General features: G+C 37.0%; 1 protein-coding gene and 1 long non-coding RNA gene across 2 annotated transcripts in view; both read right to left on the bottom strand.

Moving 5' to 3' along the window:
* Positions 1-22,522, bottom strand: part of LOC144445249 (laminin subunit alpha-2-like) — a 132,392-nt gene extending 109,870 nt beyond the window's left edge. Inside the window, exons 1-26 of the mRNA XM_078134791.1 lie at positions 22,516-22,522; positions 21,698-21,834; positions 20,582-20,812; positions 20,136-20,276; positions 19,520-19,702; positions 18,806-18,976; positions 18,362-18,489; positions 17,777-17,894; positions 17,138-17,251; positions 16,441-16,568; positions 15,401-15,487; positions 14,568-14,761; positions 13,722-13,864; positions 12,648-12,758; positions 11,813-11,924; positions 11,407-11,563; positions 10,708-10,918; positions 10,192-10,308; positions 9,275-9,432; positions 8,392-8,530; positions 7,168-7,396; positions 6,047-6,229; positions 4,901-5,055; positions 3,833-3,976; positions 2,771-2,901; positions 715-865 (exon numbers count right to left, since the gene is read on the bottom strand). Coding sequence (XP_077990917.1) covers positions 715-865; positions 2,771-2,901; positions 3,833-3,976; positions 4,901-5,055; positions 6,047-6,229; positions 7,168-7,396; positions 8,392-8,530; positions 9,275-9,432; positions 10,192-10,308; positions 10,708-10,918; positions 11,407-11,563; positions 11,813-11,924; positions 12,648-12,758; positions 13,722-13,864; positions 14,568-14,761; positions 15,401-15,487; positions 16,441-16,568; positions 17,138-17,251; positions 17,777-17,894; positions 18,362-18,489; positions 18,806-18,976; positions 19,520-19,702; positions 20,136-20,276; positions 20,582-20,812; positions 21,698-21,834; positions 22,516-22,522 — 3,780 coding nt within the window. The remainder of the gene's footprint in view (positions 1-714; positions 866-2,770; positions 2,902-3,832; positions 3,977-4,900; positions 5,056-6,046; positions 6,230-7,167; positions 7,397-8,391; positions 8,531-9,274; positions 9,433-10,191; positions 10,309-10,707; positions 10,919-11,406; positions 11,564-11,812; positions 11,925-12,647; positions 12,759-13,721; positions 13,865-14,567; positions 14,762-15,400; positions 15,488-16,440; positions 16,569-17,137; positions 17,252-17,776; positions 17,895-18,361; positions 18,490-18,805; positions 18,977-19,519; positions 19,703-20,135; positions 20,277-20,581; positions 20,813-21,697; positions 21,835-22,515) is intronic.
* Positions 22,523-22,573: 51 nt separating this feature from the next.
* Positions 22,574-24,603, bottom strand: LOC144446059 (uncharacterized). Its single transcript, XR_013481948.1, has 3 exons — positions 24,511-24,603; positions 23,101-23,207; positions 22,574-22,720 (listed from the first exon to the last, which is right to left on the bottom strand). It is a non-coding gene; the product is annotated as an uncharacterized LOC144446059 (long non-coding RNA).
* Positions 24,604-24,986: the final 383 nt, after the last annotated feature.

Here is a 24,986-nt window from a genome sequence, read left to right as displayed (position 1 = left end):
AAAATGTGGGGTTTTTTTATCACAAATATAGCTGGCATTTTGCTATTCAGGTCAAGGTCACTAAATTAAGTGACTTGCATATGCCTCACATAGCAAAAACCAAAACATGATTAAAATATCATCATCACTTGAAATTTTTTATTCAAAAATCTATGAAGGTAACTCAAATTTGGCTATTTGACCTTGAAGAAGAATTTCAAGGTCAAAGACCAGGGCCTGAAAAGAAAGCCCATATTTGATATGCGTGTAGGCACTTGAATGTGCGTAACTACGTATCATACCTCCAAAGTTATGATGCATATTGTGAAACTTCACAACAATTAGAGTCACCATATTTGATTCCGTCGTAAAACAAAGTGACATGCATATGTCTTACATAGTATGTTACCTTTATGCCACGTTTGTTTGAAATCAATTGGTACATGCCAGAGATATGAGGGTGAATGCATGCATGCACGCATGAAGGGACGGACAGATGGATGAATGGAACCCAACGTATAAGTCCCCATCAGGCGGTTCCCATGGGAACTAATTAAAGACTTTACTAACCTGATAAATCAATGGCATTATTGCATAATATGGGGGTAGGGGTGTAGTCGTAGAGATGGGGGAGGGGTGTACTGTCGTAGAGATGGGGGTGGGGTGTACTGTCGTAGAGATGGATAGTTAGTAACTTTGCTGTAATACCAGAATAGGTCAAGATTTTCTATTTACCTCATAATCTGCAGGAATACCACCGATGTACAGATCACTGTCTGGGTTGACATCTAGTATACTGTATTCAGATGGAGCCTTTCCTCTTACAATCTCTGGTTCTATGTTAGAAGTTGCTAGCTGTACAGCCAATTCACCAGCTGGACCATACCTGTCAATCAAAGTACAAGTAAAATGGTGTTGGTCACTGGGGTACAATCAGGGGCTTGAAATTAACAGTAGTCCCATGTCCATAGACTACCAATTCTTGTCATGGGGCTACCATAATTTGCAGCTGGCAGCCCGCTCAGGCTACAATACACTATTGATTATGCAATGATTTAAAGGATGGAAGATTTACGGACATGAAAGTATTTTAATAGCAGACATATTTCCAATAGAGGAACTCTGTTTTCAGTTCAGGAATATGAGACTACAGGTAGCTGACTAAGACTACCAAAGAAAAAAAGTTGATTTAAAGTCCTTACAATGCAAGGTCAGTGACCTCAATGGCATACAGTTTATGGCTGCAATGAACTCATGTCACGAATATACAAAAATACAAATTATGAAAGGATGGTGATGATACAAACACAGATGATAAATGAGAAAAGACAAAACTAGTTTCATCCAGCATGTCATTTTACATCTTGAGAGTTCAAAGTTCAACCCATAAATTCTAGTATCAACTGTCATACAAGATCTTTCCAACTGTGTTGAAAATCATCAATCACCTATTACGTAAAGCCTTCTGTCGCCATTTTTATATCCACTCGTAATTTTTAAGAATACAAGATCTGTGAGTTTACAGAGCTGAATTCTTGTTCTCGGTAAGGTGGAAACTGTACCACCTAAGGGAGTCTTAGATCTCAAGAAGTTATTTTTGTATCTAGTCTTGACTTTACAAAGTTGAATTCTTGCTCTTGATCACTGTACCACAAAAGTGGCTCTTACATCTACAAGCAGTCATTTCTGTATCAGTTAATGTGTAACATTTATGAGAGAAAAGATGAATATTGTTCTTGAACAGTCAGTTAAGTACCACTGTACCCCTTAAGTGAGTCTTAGATGTCAAGTTGTTATTTTTGTATCCAGTCTTTCAAGATACATGAATCTTTTGATAATTTAGAATTCTTGCTTTTGACCATTTAGCTAAGTACCTTTGTACCACCTAAGTGAGTCTAAAAAATCATTTGTAATTTTTCAATAAAAGTTTAGTAGTTTTTATCATTTTTTTATAATCTTTTTATGAAGATAAATATACCCTGGCGACCAAATTACTTTGGGGACCAATTTCTTCAAAAATCAAAGTAGCTCAAACTGGCCTGAAGTTTGAATTACAAAAATTTGCACCTAGAGCTTTTGAAAGCATTACAGAAATTTTGTTATTCACCATCTTGTTTTTAAAGAAAATCAAATGCTTGTTTTCCCCATAGAAATAACTATATTTGGTGACCAGTTCCAAGTAAAATAAAATTAGGTAAATTTGTAATCATTTTGTTCTCTATTCAAAATTATTGCATGGTGTCTTCTTCTTGATTTAGTTCTGTTGTCTCAGTTTTCTTGATTTAAACGGAATACTTTTCTTGAACAGAGCGACAGCAACATTTTTGATTATTATTTCTGAAACACACTCTATAGTAGACTGAGATTGGTCGTTGAGGGCGCTCTACAAGTGACAGCAAAGTGAAATGCATATGAATCTCTCTCTCTCTCTCTCTCTCTCTCTCTCTCTCTCTCTCTCTCTCTCTCTCTCTCTCTCTCTCTCTCTCTCTCTCTCTCTCTCTCTCTCTCTCTCTCTCTCTCTCTCTCTCTCTCTCTCTCTCTCTCTCTCTCTCTCTCTCTCTCTCGAGTAAGTCAAAATATAAAATATTAAAAACTGTTCATAAGGATTTTATGAACAAAGACTGTTTTTGTTAAGGGTGGTCAGTAGGTAAAAATCTACATGAGTTCCCCTGTCAATTTACCAGGGTTCTACACCAAAATCATGGTTAATATATAGGAAACTAATCCCAGCTTTACCAGAATGCCACCTTCCTGTTACCATGGTTACCTGACACTAAAAGACAATACATACCTGTTAGCTTCTACCTTGTACCATTTATCGTTATCAACAGACAATGGGTGAGTGACAAAACCCACACCTGCACCAACATCCCACTGGAATTTGACTTTACCACCAAGGGTCTCCAAAGACATGAAATCATTCTGTAAATGACAAATCAGATTATGTATCCAGTGAAATCTGTTATCAACTCTCTACTACTACCCACATCATTACTGCATCAGCAATCTATATATTGTTATTCAAGTTATTGTAATAATAATACGCTCTTGTACCAAAACCAAAGGTTCTCATTACTTGTGAATAACGCATCACCTGTTCAGGTTTACCGGTGTTACTGCTAGGTGGCACGGCAGCAATGATGCAATCGTAGCCATGATGTAATTGGTATGCCCCCTACATGATGTAATTGGTATGCCCCCTACATGATGTAATTGGTATGCCCCCTACATGATGTAATTGGTATGCCCCCTACATGATGTAATTGGTATGCCCCTACATGATGTAATTGGTATGCCCCCTACATGATGTAATTGGTATGCCCCCTACATGATGTAATTGGTATGCCCCTACATGATGTAATTGGTATGCCCCTACATGATGTAATTGGTATGCCCCTACATGATGTAATTGGTATGCCCCCTACATGATGTAATTGGTATGCCCCCTACATGATGTAATTGGTATGCCCCCTACATGATGTAATTGGTATGCCCCCTACATGATGTAATTGGTATGCCCCCTACTGACCTAGCGGTAAAGCCTGCAAATGGACAGTTTCACAAAGCCAGTCGACCTGAACAGATGACACGTTACTCATAAGTAAGAAGAACCCTCAGTTGTGATACAAGAACGTATTACTATGGTTTACCAACCTGATGAATGTGTCTAAGGATATTCATGTTACGTTCTTTTGATTTCCAGTAACATTTTTTGTTATTTTGTTGTTGTAATATTGTCTCTTTCATGTTGCGTACATTTGTTGTTTGCCAAAACATAACTGCCCATTTATGATAAATAAAGTTATATTGAAGTGAACTGAAGAGAAATTTGTGATTTAAACGGATAACTTACGTTGGTAACAGAGCCAAGATATAACACCATATTATTTGCCTGGGTTGTCTTAAAGTGAATGACGATGGTATTGTAGAAACTTGGTAAAACATTAGGGCTGTAGCCACGGATACAAGTGGCACTGGTATCCACGGAGATTTTGATCTGAGGAAAAAAAGGATAAATATAAATTACCATGACGATACCTATAGGAGTTCAGGAAAGTTGTCTACAGTAGACCTCATGTACATTATCACAGCCTAGTGTCTCGATCATCACCAATCACATCATTCAAATGAAGATTGATGTTTTCATCACTTGTCGGCAGAATGCAAACTTGGACATAAAGTATAATACAACCCTTATCACCAAAGTAAAGCATTTTCTAAATGTACCACAATCATTTATATCATCCATATCAAGTGTACAAGTATACCGTTTCATTTGCTGATTGACCACATTAGAAAGGCCACATGCTAGGCTTCTAAATAAACCAATTGAAACAGACAGTATTTGAATGCCATAAATGAGTGTAGCACATAGAAAAAGTGCTTTACTTCAGTGTTATCGGTTGTAATATATATATGCTATAAACTAGTGTAGCACATAGAGAAAGTGCTTTACTTCAGTATTACTCATCATAAAAAGTCAAATTATGTCTAGCTATTTCACTTTTTTGCAATGTGTTGGCACTTGAAGAAGGAAGTCAAATATTTATATGACAGTAGCATGGTACATGTACATACTGAAACACACTTAGAAAAGAATGTACAGAAATTTCAAATAATGGGACACTTTCTTAAGTGTACACTTATCCACGGTTTGTGAATGACAATTTCTTCAAGAAGTTATCCATACATTAAGACATACTTTTACTACTACAGATATCAAACTATGATTGACATGTTGTTGCTACAGATTTTGATGCATTTTTGATGCTTTGTCCTAAAACAAACATGTTCATTTATTGAGATAATGCAACATTGTGCCAATGTCCCTTATAAAATATTGCCTAAAAATTTACCTTCTTAGGATCAATACAATATTCATTGTATATTATTGTAAAATACACAACACATGTAAACTTACACTATTGGCTTGGTTTTTGGCTTGCGCAATCTTTTCTTTAATGCTGGTTATATTGTTGGCCATCAAGGCTTGCAGGCTACGGATACCAGCTGCTTTGAAGGTCAGTCTGTCTGTTAAATCCAGGAGTTGTCCTAATGAAGCTTTGGTCCTGTCCACTAGGAGGGAAAAAGAAATCATAGATACACAGTTATCATATGTGTGACATGATTTGGTCCAGCCAACAGACATGATTTGGTCCAGCCAACAGACATGATTTGGTCCACCCAACAGACATGATTTGGTCCACCCAACAGACATGATTTGGTCCAGCCAACAGACATGATTTGGTCCAGCCAACAGACATGATTTGGTCCAGCCAACAGACAAGATTTGGTCCAGCCAACAGACAAGATTTGGTCCAGCCAGCAGACATGATTTGGTCCAGCCAACAGACATGATTTGGTCCAGCCAACAGACACCATTTGGTCCAGCCAACAGACAAGATTTGATACAGCCAACAGACAAGATTTGGTCCAGCCAGCAGACATGATTTGGTCCAGCCAACAGACATGATTTGGTCCAGCCAACAGACACCATTTGGTCCAGCCAACAGACAAGATTTGGTCCAGCCAACAGACAAGATTTGGTCCAGCCAACAGACAAGATTTGGTCCAGCCAACAGACATGATTTGGTCCAGCCAACAGACATGATTTGGTTCAGCCAACAGACATGATTTGGTCCAGCCAACAGACAAGATTTGGTCCAGCCAACAGACAAGATTTGGTCCAGCCAACAGACATGATTTGGTCCAGCCAACAGACATGATTTGGTCCAGCCAACAGACATGATTTGGTTCAGCCAACAGACATGATTTGGTCCAGCCAACAGACAAGATTTGGTCCTTGCCAATGGGAGTGAGGTAAGATGTCATAGATGCAGTGTATAAAATAATGTAGGAGACATGTCGTCCAGCCCAATTGAGAGTGATGTAAGATGTCACTTATATAGAGTTTAAAATAATGCAGGAGACAAGATTTTCCTCGAGAGGGGAGGGGAGGTTATGGGGGGGGGGGGGAGAGAGAGATATCAGAGATATACAGACAAGATCATATTAGAGATCATCATTGCATTCCCTAACACTACAAACACAAGACCATGGTACTTACAGCTCCTTTCAGATGTATCCAAATCATTACCAATCATTTCTGTATTGTCACTCAGTTCAGTAAACTTGTCTTGTTGGGTTGGTAGAGCATCCTCAACGTCCTCTGTTTTCTGTTTGGCTGTGGCAGCACGGCCTAACGCTTCCTCTGCCTTCTGTAGGGCATCCTGTGCACGGTTGCTCAGATCTAGGAAATAACAAAGATGTATGTATCCAGTTTTGAACGAGTGTTGTCTTGGAGAGTGGACTAGGGAGTATTAAGATGTACTAGTACTTAAGTTAGTTTATATTATGAAGAGTTGCTGACTTTGGCAATGATCTCTCTACAGTTAAGGGGCCTTAAAGGGGAACACCACTCCAGGAAATAGAGACATTTTCATGAACTCTGGAGAATCATTTCATGATTTTACATCACCTACAATTACTTGCAATGTCAAAGAAATATCAAGTCGATTTTGTTCCGTTATAGGGTATCTGTTGTGGGCTAATGCATCATGGGAGTCAGCAGAAATGATATTAATGTTTGAACGATGAATATTCATGAGAGATATTTTACACTGAAGAGCAAGAACTTAGGAGTCATAAATATTCATTGTTCAAGCATATATTTTGGACAGTTATGCATTATAATGACTGCACTATTTTTTAATATTCAATAGGTACCTTGCAATCCAGACTGAGCATGCTCAGACGCAAAGGACTAAGGGATTATGTGTAGTTTTAGTAATACCTAATCAGGAGCTACTGATAAAATAAACCTCCCACAATGGTCAGGGTGACTATGAATTGGTAATTTGTGGTTAAAAACAATGTAATATTATTGTTTACAATACTATTTGATTAGTCTTTATTATCACATTTCCCACGATGCAACATTCAACATGGCAGGTTTGCAAGTTCCCTATTGTCTGGTATTATGCTATGATGTAATATTTTATCTGGTGACAGAGATGAGTGGGTTTTACAGTTAATAAAATACATGATGTTATTACAATTTTCAAAACGGAGAGGAGAATAAAAAATTTCAAAAACGAAAGAGACTTGTTCTTTAAAAACTGACTCCGAAATATGTATATATGTAAAGAAATCTGACAGAAATTAACAGCATGCTACATTACTACTAACCTGTTGGCAAGTTGGGTATCTCAGCTTTGATAGCGCGCAGTTTTTCTTCAGCTTCTTGAGATGTTGATTTGATGGTCTCAATATCTTGTCTGACTGTAGTAAGTCGTCCTTCTAGTGCATCCACATCACTGTCTTTAGCCATGGCATCACCATGTAAATTCTGACTTCTAAGTTTAGAGTTCTTGGCCCTGTCTTCCAGAGAATCATCAATGCCAGTACTATCAGATGCCTACAATAATATCAAGATTAGTATTGAGTATTTATTTTTTTTTATTTTTTTTTTTTTTATTTTTTTTTTTTAATTTAAATTTTGTGCTGGGAATTGCTTCCAGCGATTTTCTGTTATGCAGACAAATACACACAAACACACATAATGCTACAGAGAACCATTCAGGTTTGGACTACATGACAGGGCTATGTTGCATGCTCTATATCACGTTGCTGTGGAACTGTCAAGGCTTTCCCAGTCAGTCCACAGGCTATCCCAGAGTCACCCAAAGATAGCACATGCGGGCTGATGATGAAGCTCCACACTTTTTTGATGATGAGGTGGGCCTTCTCTCATCATCATCACGTCTTGTGACAATCATACATCCTCTATCCAATTTCTGATGACAAATGACATTTTCTGATGACAAGTTACACACTTTCTGATGACACACTACACATGTTCTGATGACATGTTTAATAGACATGTTCTGGTGGCAAGTTACATACTTTCTCATAACAAATTAGACACTTCCTGATGACACATTAATAACCCTTTCATTCCTAGAGACGACATTGGAATAAATAGAAACTTGATTGTAAGAACATTTTCTAAAATTTAAGAATATTACTTCATTGGGAAGTAATATTTCTTGAATTCTGGTCTAAAATAAAGTTGATCTTTTTCCAAAAATTACAGAGAAACAAGAATTTTTGTTCAAAAATTTTGGCGGGAAAGTTTCTAGTCCTGAAAGGGTTAAACATGTACAAATTACAGACTTTCTGTTGACAAGATGCACATGTTCTGATGACAAGATACACATGCTCTGGTGATACGTTACACATGTTCTGATGACTAGCACGCACAAGCAGTCACACACAATCCACTAAGAAATATCACAGATTTTCAACACACTGAAACTGACAAAATGGGCATCTAATGTAGCATGAGATATTACTGGGTAATTTCACAATCACGTATAAATGAATTTGAGCTCACAATTTCAACTATCTTACCTGTTTGAGAGCTTCATCTGCCAACATCTTAGCTTCATGGGCTGTAATATTAGCATCCATAACTGTATCTACAATCTCATCGTAAACCTTAGCTGCTTTGACTGGGATTTCAGCCAAGTCACGTGTACCCTGGAATAAACTGTTAACAAAAATATTAGACTTCGATTCAAGAAAGTTGTCAATAGTATATGACTTGAACAACTACACAGAACAGACAACGGCAGCAAGAGCCATGCCAATGGGTTGTCAATAACATATGAAATTAACCACTAAAAAGAATATACTACGGCAACAAAGATCCTTTTTATCAAGCGAAGTCAGACGTAATAGAAAAAACTGCATTGTGGAATTTTAAGTTAAATGATAATATACAGTGAGTAACACTAAAGTAAAACACTTTCTCTATGTGCTACACTCATTTATAGCATTCATATCAAGTGTAAAAGTATACTGTTTCAATTGGTTTATTTACAAGCCTAGCATGTGGCCTTTCTAGTGTTGTCAATTAGCAAATGAAAGAGTACACTTTTACACTTGATATGGTTGCTATAAATGATTGTGGTACATACAGAAAATGCTTTACTTTGGTGTTATGGGTTGTAAATGAGTGATAATTTCACACTTTGTTGAGGCAGATACAATCCCATGATGTACATGTACAGGTTTGAAGTCAATGAAAATGTACACTTGAAAAATAATGCTGTGATTTTGGAACATTTAGATTCGTATTATGAGCAGCACAGAAAAATTATATACAAGTGAGTTGTCATAAAATACAACATGGGTAAAAATCATATTTTTTGTTTGAACCCATTCAACCTGGCTTGTGAGTAGTATCATTATGTCTTTGTACTAAAGTGTGACATCACTGATATATACTTACTCTTCCAGCATGTCAGCAAACTCAGCTAGTTGGTCAGCATGTTGTTCAGCTCTAGTCACTAAATCTGGTAGATCATCCATGTTCTGTTGCAGTAAACCAGCTTTTATTCTCAAATCAGGCAGACTTGCTGCTAGGTCATCAGACTCCACCATAGTTTGCTGTGGAAAGTTATACAAACAAGTCTTATCAGAGTCTGGGGTAATGTGTGTCTTGAAAACTCGCGTGGTCAAAGTTCTCAAGATCTGGATTGGTTGTTGAAAGATTTGTACACAAACTAGAATTGATAGAGAAACTGCTGACCCTCTTAAGTGCGATATTAAACATGGATTTAACAAATTCAACTTAAAGGAAAAGTCCAGTCAGACTTATTTCTGTCTTTAGTACACCTGTATTGATTACTGCTATCAACTTAAAGTAAAAGTCCAGTCAGACTTATTTCTACCTTTAGTACACTTGTATTGATTACTGCTATCAACTTAAAGTAAAAGTCCAGTCAGACTTATTTCTACCTTTAGTACACTTGTATTGATTACTGCTATCAACTTTAAGTAAAAGTCCAGTCAGACTTATTTCTGTCTTTAGTACACTTGTATTGATTACTGCTATCAACTTAAAGGAAAAGTCCAATCAGACTTATTTCTGCCTTTAGTAATGTACTGATTATTACTATCGACCTAAATATGATTTTGAGTAAGAAAATAGCACCTTGGTAACTTATTCAACTTTGAAATTTTGTAAAGAAACCTTCCTTCACTTGACATGAAGATTTCCTGCAAGGATTTATGGGAACACCTCAAGTGATGACATCATATTTAACACAATCTCTTTCTCTACTGAGTGATCTATATTCTAGGATAATTGTTGACCTTACCAAGCATTGTCACCATGGCAATATGTGTGAGTTTGTTAGTTCTTACCTCTAATACTCTGTATCCCTCTGCTAATAAATCAGTGGCATCTTCAAGTAACTGTCTGCCCATATCTAGCATAGACACCATCTCACCTTCACTGTCCATCATGTTCTTCAGTTTCAGCTGTGGGAGATGATAACATTTGTCAGTTACCAAATTATTTGGCAATTGACACCACTAATGTAAATAACAATGATTATCAATGCTAAAAATGGACCAATATCAATTCTCAATACCTGCAATAGCATTTTACCTCATACTAGAGTTTCAAAATAGAACAAGAAGGTTGACTTATTCTCAGTACCTGCAATAGCATTTTACCTCATACTATAGGGTTAAAATAGAACAAGAAGGTTGACTTATTCTCATACTTGCCTACAGTACTGCATGTACATGGATTAGAAGTCACGGTGTCAACCAAGAAATCACCTGATTTTGATTTTTATGATTTGCCTAGGGAGTAAAATTCTAGTTCAAGTAATGAGAGAATATGACACAATGAATACCATCTCCTCAACTAACCTGTAGTTCACTCAACAAGTTCTTCATATCCGTGTTATTCTGAGCCACTTCATCCAATGTACCCTGTACGTCCTGACTTAAATCTATCAACTCACTAAACTTATCCACCAAATCCATGATGCTTCCGTTAATCCTGTCTGCCAATGCCATGTTTTCATTGACTTTATCCATGAACCGTCTCTGGGTCTTACGGAGAGCCTCCTTAGCCAAGCTGGAAATGAGACAAAGTAAAGTTATTAGAAGAACATATAATGACCTGATTGTGTATAGATGTAAATCTCACATATGAATACTAGAACTGGAATAATCATAACCGTTTGTAGAATATTAATATCTATATTACCATAAAAAAAATATTTTAAAACTATTTTCAATAAGACTGAAATATGGTCACTTTGGAGGATAAAGGTGAACACCATTCCAGGAAATAAAGACATTTTCACAAACTACAGCTTCTGAGAGATGTTTTACACTGAACTGAATACACACTTAAGGATCATGAATATTCATTGTTCAACCATTGATTACATTATTTCTGTTGACTCCCATGATGCATTAGCCCATAGCAAAGATACCCTGTAAAGGCACAACATTAATCTTGATATTTCTTTGTGGATGCGCATTGTAGAACGACCAGAGTATAAATTCCATATTTTCTGTTCAACTTGGTTTGTGCATGGTGTAATTCCTAAGACTCACTCTAATTCATCCACAGCGGCTTGATCTTGTTGACTGAAGTCTCTAGCTAGCATTTCATCAAGGATCTTCTGGGCTTCCATCAACAGTGCTTCCGTCTCCAATGCAGGTTGGCCACTTGAGATAGAATCTGCCAGTTCCTCTAGGTTCTGAATCAAGTCTTAACAAAACATAACACAAACATTTCATCTAAACAGATCATAACATTCTAACTGACAGAATGGTGAATTTATAACAGATCTACATTCCTTGTTGCTTTCTCAGAATCTGGATAAAAGTTTCGATTTTTCAAAATGTGACAAACAGAGACTGAGACTGATAATCTGGTTGATCGATGTGTGAGGGCGCCCCGTCACGACATACCTTACAAACTAAGATTTACTTGTACATTTCTACATATTAAACCTACCTTTTAACTTGTCCAAAGTATTGTTCAGTAACAGCTCCACATCATCAGCTCTCATATTACTAGCACTGGCGTGATCAGCAGTCTCAGATGCAGCCATCTTTACATCCACAGACTGAAATCAAACCAAGCAAACGCATCTCATTAATAAGATTGGTATTGGCAGAGAAAAGGGTTCAAACGACCACACTGTTTTTTCCCTCTCCAGATAGGTGAAATTTGACAGAGCCCTTTACAAGATTTTTGGACATGAGGGTTGTGACTTCTGACCCCCTCCCCAGTAAGCAAAAACATTATGAGTAAAATAGGCATTCTCAGACAGGTTCAAAGGTCACAGCAATTCCCACTCAAAATTTATGACATGACAGTTGAGTGACTGTCAACCCATCCAACAGTTGCTAACCGTAGGCTAGTGATATTTTGTTCATAAAGCTTTCATCACTCGTACTAGTTTTGTTCAGCAAACATAGATGTATATGTTCTCCCCTATCATATTTTTACCTTTAATTATTTTTCCGTTATTTATTAGTACAATGATATTCAGTTCTTTGTTCGTTTTCTTCTCTACTGTTTAATATGTAAAATCTTTTGTGTGATGGGCTGAGGCCTTAGCATTTGAAATAAACTACTACTCCTGCATATGTGGTACTGACTTCAGATGAAATTGAATTATCTTGTGTCTTATTTAATATTGAGATGAATCTGTTTTCAATACCATTCATTCTCTTTTTGTGTGGTGTTTTCTCTCTTGCTGGATTGAGTGTCTGCAATAAATCGATCGATCACAATCTCAAATCAAACTTGTCATTACTTTAATAGTCATATTCATTTGTCTTACCCTTTGTAGCATTTCTGTTACATTTTCTTGCAGTCCATCAATACCATTGGGTAGAGAGTTGACCAATTGGGCAGCTCCTTCCAAAGCGTTCTTGTATGATTCCAACTTGGGCTGGAATATCAAATTATTGACTTAGTAACGACTATAATCACTTTCTTGATGAAAGACTTCAACATAGATTATGTGGTCATGGTTAATAGTCTGAAAACATTACTTTTAGATGATGAATTCTTAATGTTATAATAGTGCTTCCAACCAGTGTGCCCTCTAGTGATAGCCACAATTTGTTGTGAGTCAAAATGATAAAAACTGGCATTTCTTGCGAGTCACCACATAGTAATAGATAGGAGAACACCAAATTTTGGTGTGTCACTAGAAATTGTGTGCATCAGTGGTGCATCAAATTGGCTTAGAGGCCACACTGCCACTGCTTTGTCAAGTTAAAAGTTATACTATTTTCACTCTTTCCAAAACTGTTTTCCATTTTTTTTGATCCAACACATACTTCTTGAGTTATTCATATGGAAAGGGTAGAAAATTAGGCACTCAGAGGCCAAGTCTGAAAATATCAGCCCAACAAATTAGATTGGTATCTGTCAGCATAGATCATACACAGAAGACTCCCTAGCTCACTGGTGTAACACAAAGTGACATGTAATCACTGGACACCAGCCATTTCCATGATTGTTCAACTCTCCAAGGAATACAATTTTTTTATGCATTTCAGCAAATTTATCAATTCCAAGAAATATCATTTTTGATGCATTTCAGCAAATTTATCAAACTGTTGAAAGGGGGCGATGTGAAGCTATACAAGGTTACCTCTGATTGGAAAACATGCATATAACTTTATCACTCATTAACAATACAGCCAACAGATGTGCTTATTTCCTTTGCTTTCTAACCAATCAAAATGACCATGAATGTTATACAGTACTTTACGTTATCTGGTTGAAAGCAATGTACACCATTTTCAGACTTCATATTATGAATAAAACACGCCCATATAGATATTTTATGAGAATGATGACAAGGCATAAGTATTATAATTCAGACACTAGATGAACTACTTACTTCCAGGAATTCAGTTGCATTGATGAGGCTACGAAGTCTTGGCCATGGTGCTGGTACAATACCAGTTATGTTTGGTGCAGTTAACAATGCTGTCAACGCTGCTACTTCATCCAGTAATAAACCAGTACAGGTGTCATCACAGGCTATATGCAAATATATAAAATTAACCAATCAGAAATGTATCAAATTGACCAATCAGACAACCAGTACAGGTGTCATCACAGGCTATATAAAAAATATGTAAAATTAACCAATCAGAAATGTATCAAATTGACCAATCAGAAAACCAGTACAAATGTCATCACAGGCTATATGCAAATGTATAAAATTAACCAATCAGAAATGTATCAAATCGACCAATCAGAAATGGTTCAAACTAACCAATCTGATACATTAACCAATCAAAAGGTACAAATGAAATGGTTTTCCAATCAGGAGGATCCATAGTAAGGGGATCAAAAAATCTCATTATCCAATGATTAACTTTCACCAAGTTACCTCAGAATACCTTGTTGCAATGCAAAATCAAAAACCTTACAAACCTGTATGCAGATAGAGTGCAAATGTTCACGATACATGTACACACTATCTCATGAACTCACACTTGTAATTTTTTTAAATAGAAATTTGCGTTTAGCGTGATAATAGGTATGGCATTAATGCAAAACCTTGTGCTGTGAAAATGCCAGTTTAAGGTACACAGGTATTCACACTTATGCTTGCAGTGCTTTCGGCTACACCTCGTGAAAGTATGACCGCAGAGAATAATACTGCAAGCACTCACAAAAATACCCCAAGTATGCCAGACTGGTACTCACACATCAGGTGGTTGCTTTATATACTTACAGTGACAACCTTGTTGTGTTAGTATATGTCTATGTTGACACACATCACAGGCTCTACCACTGATACCTTCCTCACATTCACACTGTCCGGTTACTGGGTCACAGGTTTGAGATAATGAACCATGAGTGTTACAATCGCATAGTTCACAACGACCACCAAGTACTGACGGCTCACCAAAGTAACCTTCATCACAACTACACGGAGAGAAAATAGATACAATTTTTTGATGAACAAACACTGCATAAAGATTAATCTGTACAGTAGTTTGGAAATGCAAGTTCGAATTTTTTTTTTTGAAAAATGCGTCCCTCAAAAATTATGATAGGATCATGGCGTATATTCTAGAACACAAAAGATTAATCATCGACTTACAGATACAAACAGACTAAAAGTCTATGGCTTTATGATAATATCCTCGCTCTGTTGCCATGGTTCTATGTTTTGACTAATGCTACAGAACCTGTATGTAGCATGCAGCATCCCATAATAGTTCATACTGATCAGGGATGTAGGTAATTTCAAAAATAGTGTGTTAAATTGGGAAAAATAGACGATGATACTCATGAGGGACACCGATGAATCTGTATAACAATAGATACATAGTGGCTGAAATAAGGGAATTTGTCAACACAAATTTTCTGCAAAAGCAACCAGCAAGAAATTGCAGAGTAGCAAGTTGTTTTTGTGACCTACCACCCCTTATCTATATCTATGCTGATAGTTAAGTCAATGATTTCACAGATGTGTTCGGTGAACTGTCTACATACTTGAACCATTCTGCTTCATGATCAAGGTAGGATAACAGAGTTCTCTCAGAATGTAACTTCTCTTACCTTTCACAGTGTCTGCCTACATAGCCTGCTTTACAGTTTGTACATAGATGACCACCATCGCTATGGAACTCGCATGTTGGACTGAAACTAGAAGAGAATGAAAGTGTCACGACAACAAATTCCACTCATGAAGGTGATACACAACATCTTAACAAATGATAGAAAATTTGCTCTAACCGATTCACTTTATCTTTTGATTGACAACACAGTTTTTCAAAGAACAGTGTGTGAAAAATAAACATAGTGAACAGTCTTGTGTCAAGTACCAGCCTGGTGACATACCCTTAAAGTGAGAGCATGTCTTAAATAGAACTACATAAAATTCTCACATTCTGACTTAAGTGTGGAATGTGCATATCTGTAGTTACACTGCTGTATTATCAATAGTCTATCAGCTAGCCCTCGGATGTTCTTCCGATAAAATACGACACACAGCCGAACAACGCTATCGAGGATGGAACATCCGAGGTCTAGCGAATGTCATCAGGATATAAATAACTGCCAATCAGAGAATCGTATTAGCGACAAGCACAAACAGAGGACAATAGCTAAATTTTCATGCATATTCATCTTAAGGAGGGGCTTGTATAAATAACCACCAATGCGTTAACTGAAATGTGTGAATGACAACGTCTACACACTCATCAAACTCACAATTACCATAAACCGATAAGCCATAGTAATGACGTAAATGTGTTTGTCAACACTTGCATGCAGAGATTCCCCGAGGTCATAGGTTATTGAATATATTAAAGTATATATATGCATAGATGGCCCAACCCACCACTCAATGTAATCTCAATGGAATGTCCGGTCTGAAAATGACATTCGCTAGACTGTTCGGGCAGGCCCTCACATGCGAACTTCATTCGCTTATAGTTATAGCATCGAAAGAAAGCCCGAACGTCTAGCAGCAAGACTATATTATCAACTACTGATATGTTTAGCCCACCAGAATAAGAGTCAGCATCTAAACAGCACTCCTAGAGGCCAAACTGTAAAATCTTTTGTTTTTTCAAATACTTGCACTTTTGACTTACTTATTGGAAGATTCTACTCGTGGACAAGCACATGGTTTACAATCATCTTCATTTCCATTGGTGGCATTACCATAGTAACCATCTTCACAAAATTCACACATTGGTCCATAAGTGTTGTCCTGGCAATCCTGCACATACAAAATGTTAACATGGTTTACAAGAAGTTAGCACTTTGAGTGTGTGTGTAGATACAAAACCTGATGAATATCTATCAGTCATATCTGTAAAGCCATAACTGAGTCGCCTGCGGCCCAGGTCACAAAATGGCCGACTTTAGGTTGAGGTTCTGTTTCCATAGTTTCTATGCTATATAACACCAACAGCACAAATAATATCAAAGGTTTTTTAATTCTATTAATTTATAAATTTGCAGGATGTTTTATGACATCTAACACATTTGTTGTTACGAATTACACAAACAAAATACAGGCACTCATAGCACATAAAATGCTACATTTTATCTCACTATGGACAAAAATAAAAAGTTTTGTGCTTTTGTCTTCCATGTTTCATCCAACATTGACACTGATTTGTGTTCACAGTCAGATAAAAATGTCTGCACGCTATCAGTGTCTGTATTTTGTTTTCTGTAATTTGTCGCCTAATTGAAACTCTATAGTCACTCTGGTTTGGTAGTAGTAGTACTTTGGGTTCATACCACATCAGAGATACAGAGAAATCAAATAGAAAGGTTTACCTCACAAATACCAGTGCTGGAATCACACATCTGTCCATGGTTGTTACAAGTACATGGTCTACAGCTTCCAAGATATGGACCATTGGATACACGTACATAACCAGGTGCACATTCCTAACATTGGAGAAATACAACATTGTGATTGGATGGAAGTATGGTACGTACATAACCAGGTGCACAATTCTAGTGATGGAGGCATACAACATTGTGATTGGATAAAAGTAATAACCTGGTGTTAATCAATCAGTTTTTGAGTGCTGTACAACATGTCATCATTCACAGTTCTATTCATTGTGGTGAACATTCACAATTTCACATTTAAAGAAGCAGAATGTAGTGCAATAATCTGTCACTAGAGGGCAGTATTTCCATTCACAATTTTGATACATCTTTTTATGGGGTAGGAATGGGGGATATAACATCTGATGAGACATCAAACACTTCACAAAATGCACATCCTGCCACTAGAGGGCAGTATTTCTGTTCATAATTTTGATACTCTCCGTGCGATTGAGATGAAGCACACTTCACAAGACAGTCTCTGACAGTCATCACAAAATGTACATTGTCACTAGAGGGCAGTATTTCAATTCATAATTTTGATACTCTCCGTGGGGATAGGATTAAGATAAAACATACCTGGCAGGACAATCCCTGGTAGCCTTCTGGACAAGCGCATTCTTCTATATCCATAGCTTCTGGTAACGATGGGTCGTCTGACTTTGGAATACCAATCTCCACACTAAGATCACTTAAACTACGGTAGATAGATCCGAAAGGACAGAGTTTACATAGGATAATATATACACGAGGATGAAAATAATCCTTTTAGACATAATAACATAATAAATTACTATAAACAAAAATATGTTAATTAACCTCCAAATAACATACATGGAATCGACACGAGATTGATATCGACACAAATTAAGTGCCAACTTAGGGGGTCCATGAGGTGTCATTTGCAAAAAGTAAAACCACTTTCTGTTTTCATTAAACATGTCAAAATGCAAAACAACCATTTTTTATGGATTTTGAAACATCTCCAATGCATCTATGACAGCTGCAAGATATACCTTCATTCTATTTCAATTGTCTATATTTCAGATTTCTTAATTCTCTGTTCATTCATTCCCAAATCATATCTTGTGGTCTGTTTAATCAAAGTATCACACCACAGATGTCCTGTATAAACAATTGATTGAAATGTATGACTCAACTTACACAGCGCCCTCTGTGTCTGGTCCATACGTAGCTCTGATCATGATGGCTTGAATGTCGTATAGTACCATCATAAAGAGATCACGCGGAGCATAGTCCAAGAATATGGCATCACGTAGCTCCCACTCATTCTAAACACAAATTATTTATTGTTAGAACAAAAAAATACAATTTAAAGCCCAACAGTATATTCCTTGCACAAAAGAAAAGAGCATGGAAGATTTAATTCGGTAGTTTCCATTTGGTAAATACATATTGTAAAAGAATTAGTGTGTGGCACCCCCTGTTTATACACATCCTTGATTCAGGGGGTGCCACCTCTATGGGACCACCAAACCAGCTGATATAACAATTCAAGTAGTCTAAGACAGTAGAGTTAGCAGTTCATCATTGTGTAATTGTTAAAATTAGAGAGATAAATTTAATGTGTTTTATGTGAAAACTTACCTCAAGTAACTCCAAATCGTAACTCATAGGAATACCACTGAATGGATTAGGTAGAGGTTTAACCAGTGAAAAGTCACGCCCTTTAATGATTATATCTAACACATCATCTTCACCGACATCCTGACCAAAAAACTGAACTGTGTATCGCAGACGTCCACCATAGGATGTTATCTATATGTTAGAGATACAAGTATTCTTAATACATATATATATATATATATATATATATATATATATATATATATATATATATATATATATATATATATATATATATATATATATATATATATATATATATATATATATATATATATATATATATACACACACACACATATACATACATACATACATACACACACACACATACATACATACACACACACATACATACATACACACATACATACATACATACATACATACATACATACATACATACATACATACACACATACACACACACATACATACACACACACATACACACACACATACATACACATACATACATACACACACATACATACACACATACATACATATATACACACACATACACAAACGCACACACGCACGCACGAGCACACACACACACACACACACACAGACACAGACACACACACATATATACAGGCACACACACACATACACACACAGACAGACAGACAGCCAGCCAGCCACATACATACACTCAAGTGGATTTCATACCTTGTTACCAAGGAAGGCTTGAGGTAAATTCCAATACAGATTTGATGTAAACTGTATTTCTTCCAATGGACCACTAGCATTGAGACGTACTTCTGCTGGTGTAAACAAAACTCCAGTCTGGGTCTGAAACACACTGCGATCATCACTGATGAAGAAGGCATTGGTTGCCGGGGTTACAGTCAGCTAAGAGAAATAATACATAGTACATTTGAGAATGTTAGGAAATGAGAAACAGAATGTCCTGTATGCTATACTACATAACATTATACAAAATATTGACAACACTGCACTTGACTTTTAAAGCAGAAGCACTCCAGAAAAGAGAGACATTTTCATAAACTCAGTCATTTCATGATTTTACATCACCTACAATTACTTGTGATTTCAAAGAAACATCAAGTTGATCTTGTGCCTTTATACGGGTATCTTTGCTGTGGGCCAATGCATTATGGGAGTCAGCAGAAATAATATATTCATGGTTGAACAATGTATATTCATGACTCCTGAGTGCTTATTCCTTTCAGTGTAAAACAAGTCATGAATATTCACCATCCAACCAGGTTTCTGACCTAATGTACCTGTTCTCTGACATAATCAGCCTGATGACCTAACGTACCTGTTCTCTGACATAGTCAGCCTGATGACATTCCTGTGTGATGCCAAAACAGAAACACTGCGTACATCCAGTGGACAAGTCTTCTCTGAATCCAAATGCATTGTCAGCACATTTAGTACATCTCTTACTGGCGACATTAGCCTGAAAGACGAAGAAAAACAGTGAGAGAGAAACACAGATAGACATAGACAAATAGACAGATACAGTAAGATAGACAGACATACATACAGGTGCACAAGTACAGTGAGAAAGACAGACAGACAGACAGACAGACAGATTGGCAGAAGACAGGGGCAGACAGATTGGGTGAGGCAGACACACGAACAGACAGCCAGACACAGAAATAGACAGACACAGACAGACAGACAGACAGACAGACAGACAGACAGACAGACAGACAGACAGACAGACAGACAGACAGACAGACATGAACGAACCATCCTCACCTTACATTCACATTGACCATCATCAAGACATTCACATAAACCATCATCATTACAACTAGAGGGTTCAGTTCCAGCTTCTGAACATTTACACTCTCTGCATTTAGGGAAATCTCTGTAGCCAAACAGACACTGGTTGCACATTTGACCACGGTAGTCGGCCTTACAGTCACATTGACCAGTAGAACTATCACATTGCAGACTGGATGAACCATCTTCACTGCAGTTACATAGCTACAATATAAAACAAATGAAACAAATTAACAAAGGACTTAATCACATTTGACCAGTAGAACTATCACACTGCAGACTAGATGAACCATCCTAACGGCAGTTAAATAGCTACAATACAAATCAAATCAAACATATTTACCAATGGGATTTTGGTTTAATATCAAAATAAAAAATTCCTCAAGTTTAATATCACATAATTTTTTTTTACTATGGCAACCATTTTCTGATCATTTCCAAACTATAATGGACATTTCATGATTCTTCAAATATTCTCACACCTGTTTCTTCATTATTACATCAGATGCATATGTATAACTTTAGTAAAATCTTACCCTCTCAGAGGCATCAACTTAACACTCTTAAAGGCCTAATTTTCAATCCCGGGTCAGTGTCTTGACAATTCCCAACGTGTATCAAACCAACATATTTTCAAATAGTCCCCAAAACAATAACTTCAAAAACACAGTGACAGATTTCTTTCCTCTATATTCATAATACCCTAGTCCAACATTTGGAGATAAAAAAAATCTGTAATACTCTCTAAAATGGCAGTTTCATAGGTGGCTCTACGAGCTCTGCCAGTCTGTTACACGGTCAAACTTATCTAGCATAATGTATGAGCTCTGCCAGTGTGTTACACGGTCAAAGTCATCTAGCATAATGAGCGTCATCATAATCTGACCTCTATTTATATACAGAGTAGGCCTTTGATACAAGTATTTGTCAATATATGTCAATATTTGCATTCTGACGTCTTTCAGACCTTACTGTCCTTTGAGTTTGACAAACTATAGGTTTGTCGACCCAGTTTCAAAAACAGTGAACCAAATACATAAACACCATCATTTGACATATTTAAAGTATTCTGTTAAAGTGCCTACATACCTTACAACCTTCTACTGGGTGGTGACCCCAGGAGTTAGCAGCACACTGCTCACATCTTAAACCGATGGTATTTGGTGGACAAATACATTCACCAGTTACAGAGTCACAGGAACCACCAGTTCTTTCACAATCACATACTATGTGGGGATAAAGGGAGATATATATAGCATTACATTTATGTGCTGACACCACAGACAATATCATTGACCCACAAACAGTTAGTCTGGAGAGATCATCAACTAGAAAAGACCTAAAGATTAATGTACTTTCATAAGCTGATAAATATGTTTTGGTCAAAATTGATATTGTTTAGTTTATAATGTAAATGACATGGTAATAATTATTATTCCACAATATTTTCTTTGTTTAGGTGTGGGAAAATATGGGTGGCATAGGAGGCCTTGTCACTATTAGTCAAAGGTGAGGAGTGACATAAGGGGCCTTGTCACTATGAGTCAAATATGAAGAGTGACATAGGGGGCCTTGTCACTATGAGTCAAAGATGAAGAGTGACATTAGGGGCCTTGTCACTATGAGTCAAATATGAAGAGTGATATAAGGGGCCTTGTCACTATGAGTCAAAGATGAGGAGTGACATAGGGGGCCTTATCACTATGAGTCAAATATGAAGAGTGACATAAGGGGCCTTGTCACTATGAGTCAAATATGAAGCGTGACATAGGGGGCCTTGTCATTATGAGTCAAATATGAAGAGTGACATAAGGGTTCAAGTCACTATGAGTCAAAGATGAGGAATGACAATTTCTAGGTATTTTGCAGACAAATGTATGAAAGACAAAACCATCTCCTAGCCACACTAAACATGTTAATTAACTTACGTTGGCATCCCTCCTCAGTGAAGTTATAGTAGCCAGCTTGACATCGGTCACATGATCTACCAATCACACCTGGTTTACAATTACATTGGCCATCCACAATGTCACACTCAACACCGTCTGCACCAATCGGATTACAGAAGCAAGGGCCACATCCTTTACCAGATAATATATCCCAATATCCAGGCTGATAACAAAAACGTTTGAATATCATAATTATTATCATTTAGATTCAGGCCCTTCAATTGTCAAGTCACAATAATCAGTACAATTTTTCTCAATCACAACACATCGTCAAAATAACTGCCATGTCAAGTGTCATTACAGAAATCATTTTTTTTTTAAAGTCAAGTCAGGCATATTTATTGGCTATCACAGGCAGCATTATCAACCAATCATATTTGTGTTTATATTAGCCAATCAAATGACACTTATCTCACAGACAAAGCATTATCAACCAATCATATTTGTGTTAATATTAGCCAATCAAATGACACTTACCACACAGACACAGGATTATTAACCAATCACATTTCTGTTTATATTAGCCAATCAAATGAGACTTACCTCACAGACATTGCAGTATTGACCAGTCACATGTTGTTTACAATCACATTGTCCAGTCTCATCATCACAAATCTCAGATGCAGATCCAGTTCTGTAACACTGACATACTGTAAACAAAACACATTACGATATCAATGAAGTCGAATCCCAACAATGTCAAGTCAGCTATCGAGAAGCTGACGTGAACATACATCAATTTCTGTAACACTGACACACTGTAAACAAAACACATTATGATACATATCATTGCAAAGGATTTATATAACCCGAGACGTAGTGCGTTCTCCAGTATATGTAAACTTGTGATGCAAAGAATAATTTTTGTATCTGTCACGTATATTTGTATTTTAAATCTGTATTTGTATTTGCTATATTTTGCAATAGCATGAAAATGGATGCATTGTCATTTATAAATAAAATAAATAAAATAAATAAAAAAAGTAAATATAAACACTGCTAGGAATGTGATGAATAAGGGTACAAAGGTGTCAATAATTCACACATGCCTGAAAGTTTTTTAAATCAACATTTCATTATCACGCAAGATGAAGAATAATGCCTGTATGTATAAAACAAAGGACACATAGTGAAAAGAATGATGCACCATGAACAGCTGGAATAAAAATAGCAACACACTCAGAAAGGTTTCCTCTATTAAACTCGATCCTTATTACACACTGGCATTTATCAAACCAGGTGAGGCAATAAATAACAAGCCATTGAGAATGACATAGTCCCCGCTATGATTGGGTTTTAAGGAATTATCACTACTCTGATCACGCAACAACACTTGTGAACCTAAATCAAACAGACTTAGATATGTTGTGTCTGCTTGTCGGACATGGAACATGCCTACAACAATAAAGGATTGGTCGGGTATGGGGGATCATATCAATATGAAAATGGATATGCAAATGTATGTCATAGAACACTGTCCTAATACCAACTCTGAATGAGATCTGTTCAAGCATGTCTGAGTTATGGCTTTGGACATGGAAAATTTGCAAACAAAATGGCTGCCAGGCAGCCATATTGGATCGTATCACAATGAAAATGGATATGCACATGTATGTCATAGAACACTGTCCTAATACCAACTTTGAATGAGATCTGTTCAAGCATGTCTAAGTTATGGCTTTGGACATGAAAATTCACAAACAAAATGGCTGCTAGGCGGCCATATTGGATCGTATCATAAAACAAATTGACGTGCATATGTATGCCATAGCATGTTGCCCCTGTACCAAGTTTGAAAAAAATCGGTACAGGCATCTCCAAGAAACGGCTGCGGACGGACGGACGGACGGACGGACGGACGGACGGACACACGGACGCACGGACGGACAGACGGAACCCAATCCATAAGTCCCCGTTCCGGACTTCGTCCGCGGGGACTAACAACAATCTTACCTGTACAGTTCTTGGCAAAGATAGCATCACCATAGTAACCATCAGCACAACGATTACAGCTAGCTCCAGCAGTGTTGCCAGCACACTTCAAACATTCACCAGTTACTGTATTACAGTTACCATCCAAGTCTAGATTTAAGTTGTTATTACATGTAAACATACATGGCTTACAGGTGTCATTCAGGACCAAGGGGTTGCCATAGTAACCATCAGCACATCTAGCAAAGATGAAAACATATTGTTAGTGTTTTACGATAACAACTGTACACTCAGTGTTGCAGTTTTCGGACAGACTCTGCTTTTTGGACCGATATTGACTCGTCCCACAATCCTCGCTGTTTTCTCTGGAAAATTGTCATGCCCAAGCATTTGTACGAAAGATCAGGTAATACTAAAGCTTTGATTCAAAACTAATTTTGTGGTGTCGGTTTTGAGAGCACTAATATCGGCAATCACAAAGTAGGTCTCCTTTAACC

The sequence above is a fragment of the Glandiceps talaboti genome, chromosome 14, assembly GCF_964340395.1.
Source record: "Glandiceps talaboti chromosome 14, keGlaTala1.1, whole genome shotgun sequence".
Classification (NCBI taxonomy): Eukaryota; Metazoa; Hemichordata; class Enteropneusta; family Spengelidae; genus Glandiceps; species Glandiceps talaboti.
The sequence above is the reverse complement of the archived record's forward strand: the minus strand, read 5'-3'. Positions and strand labels throughout refer to the sequence as shown.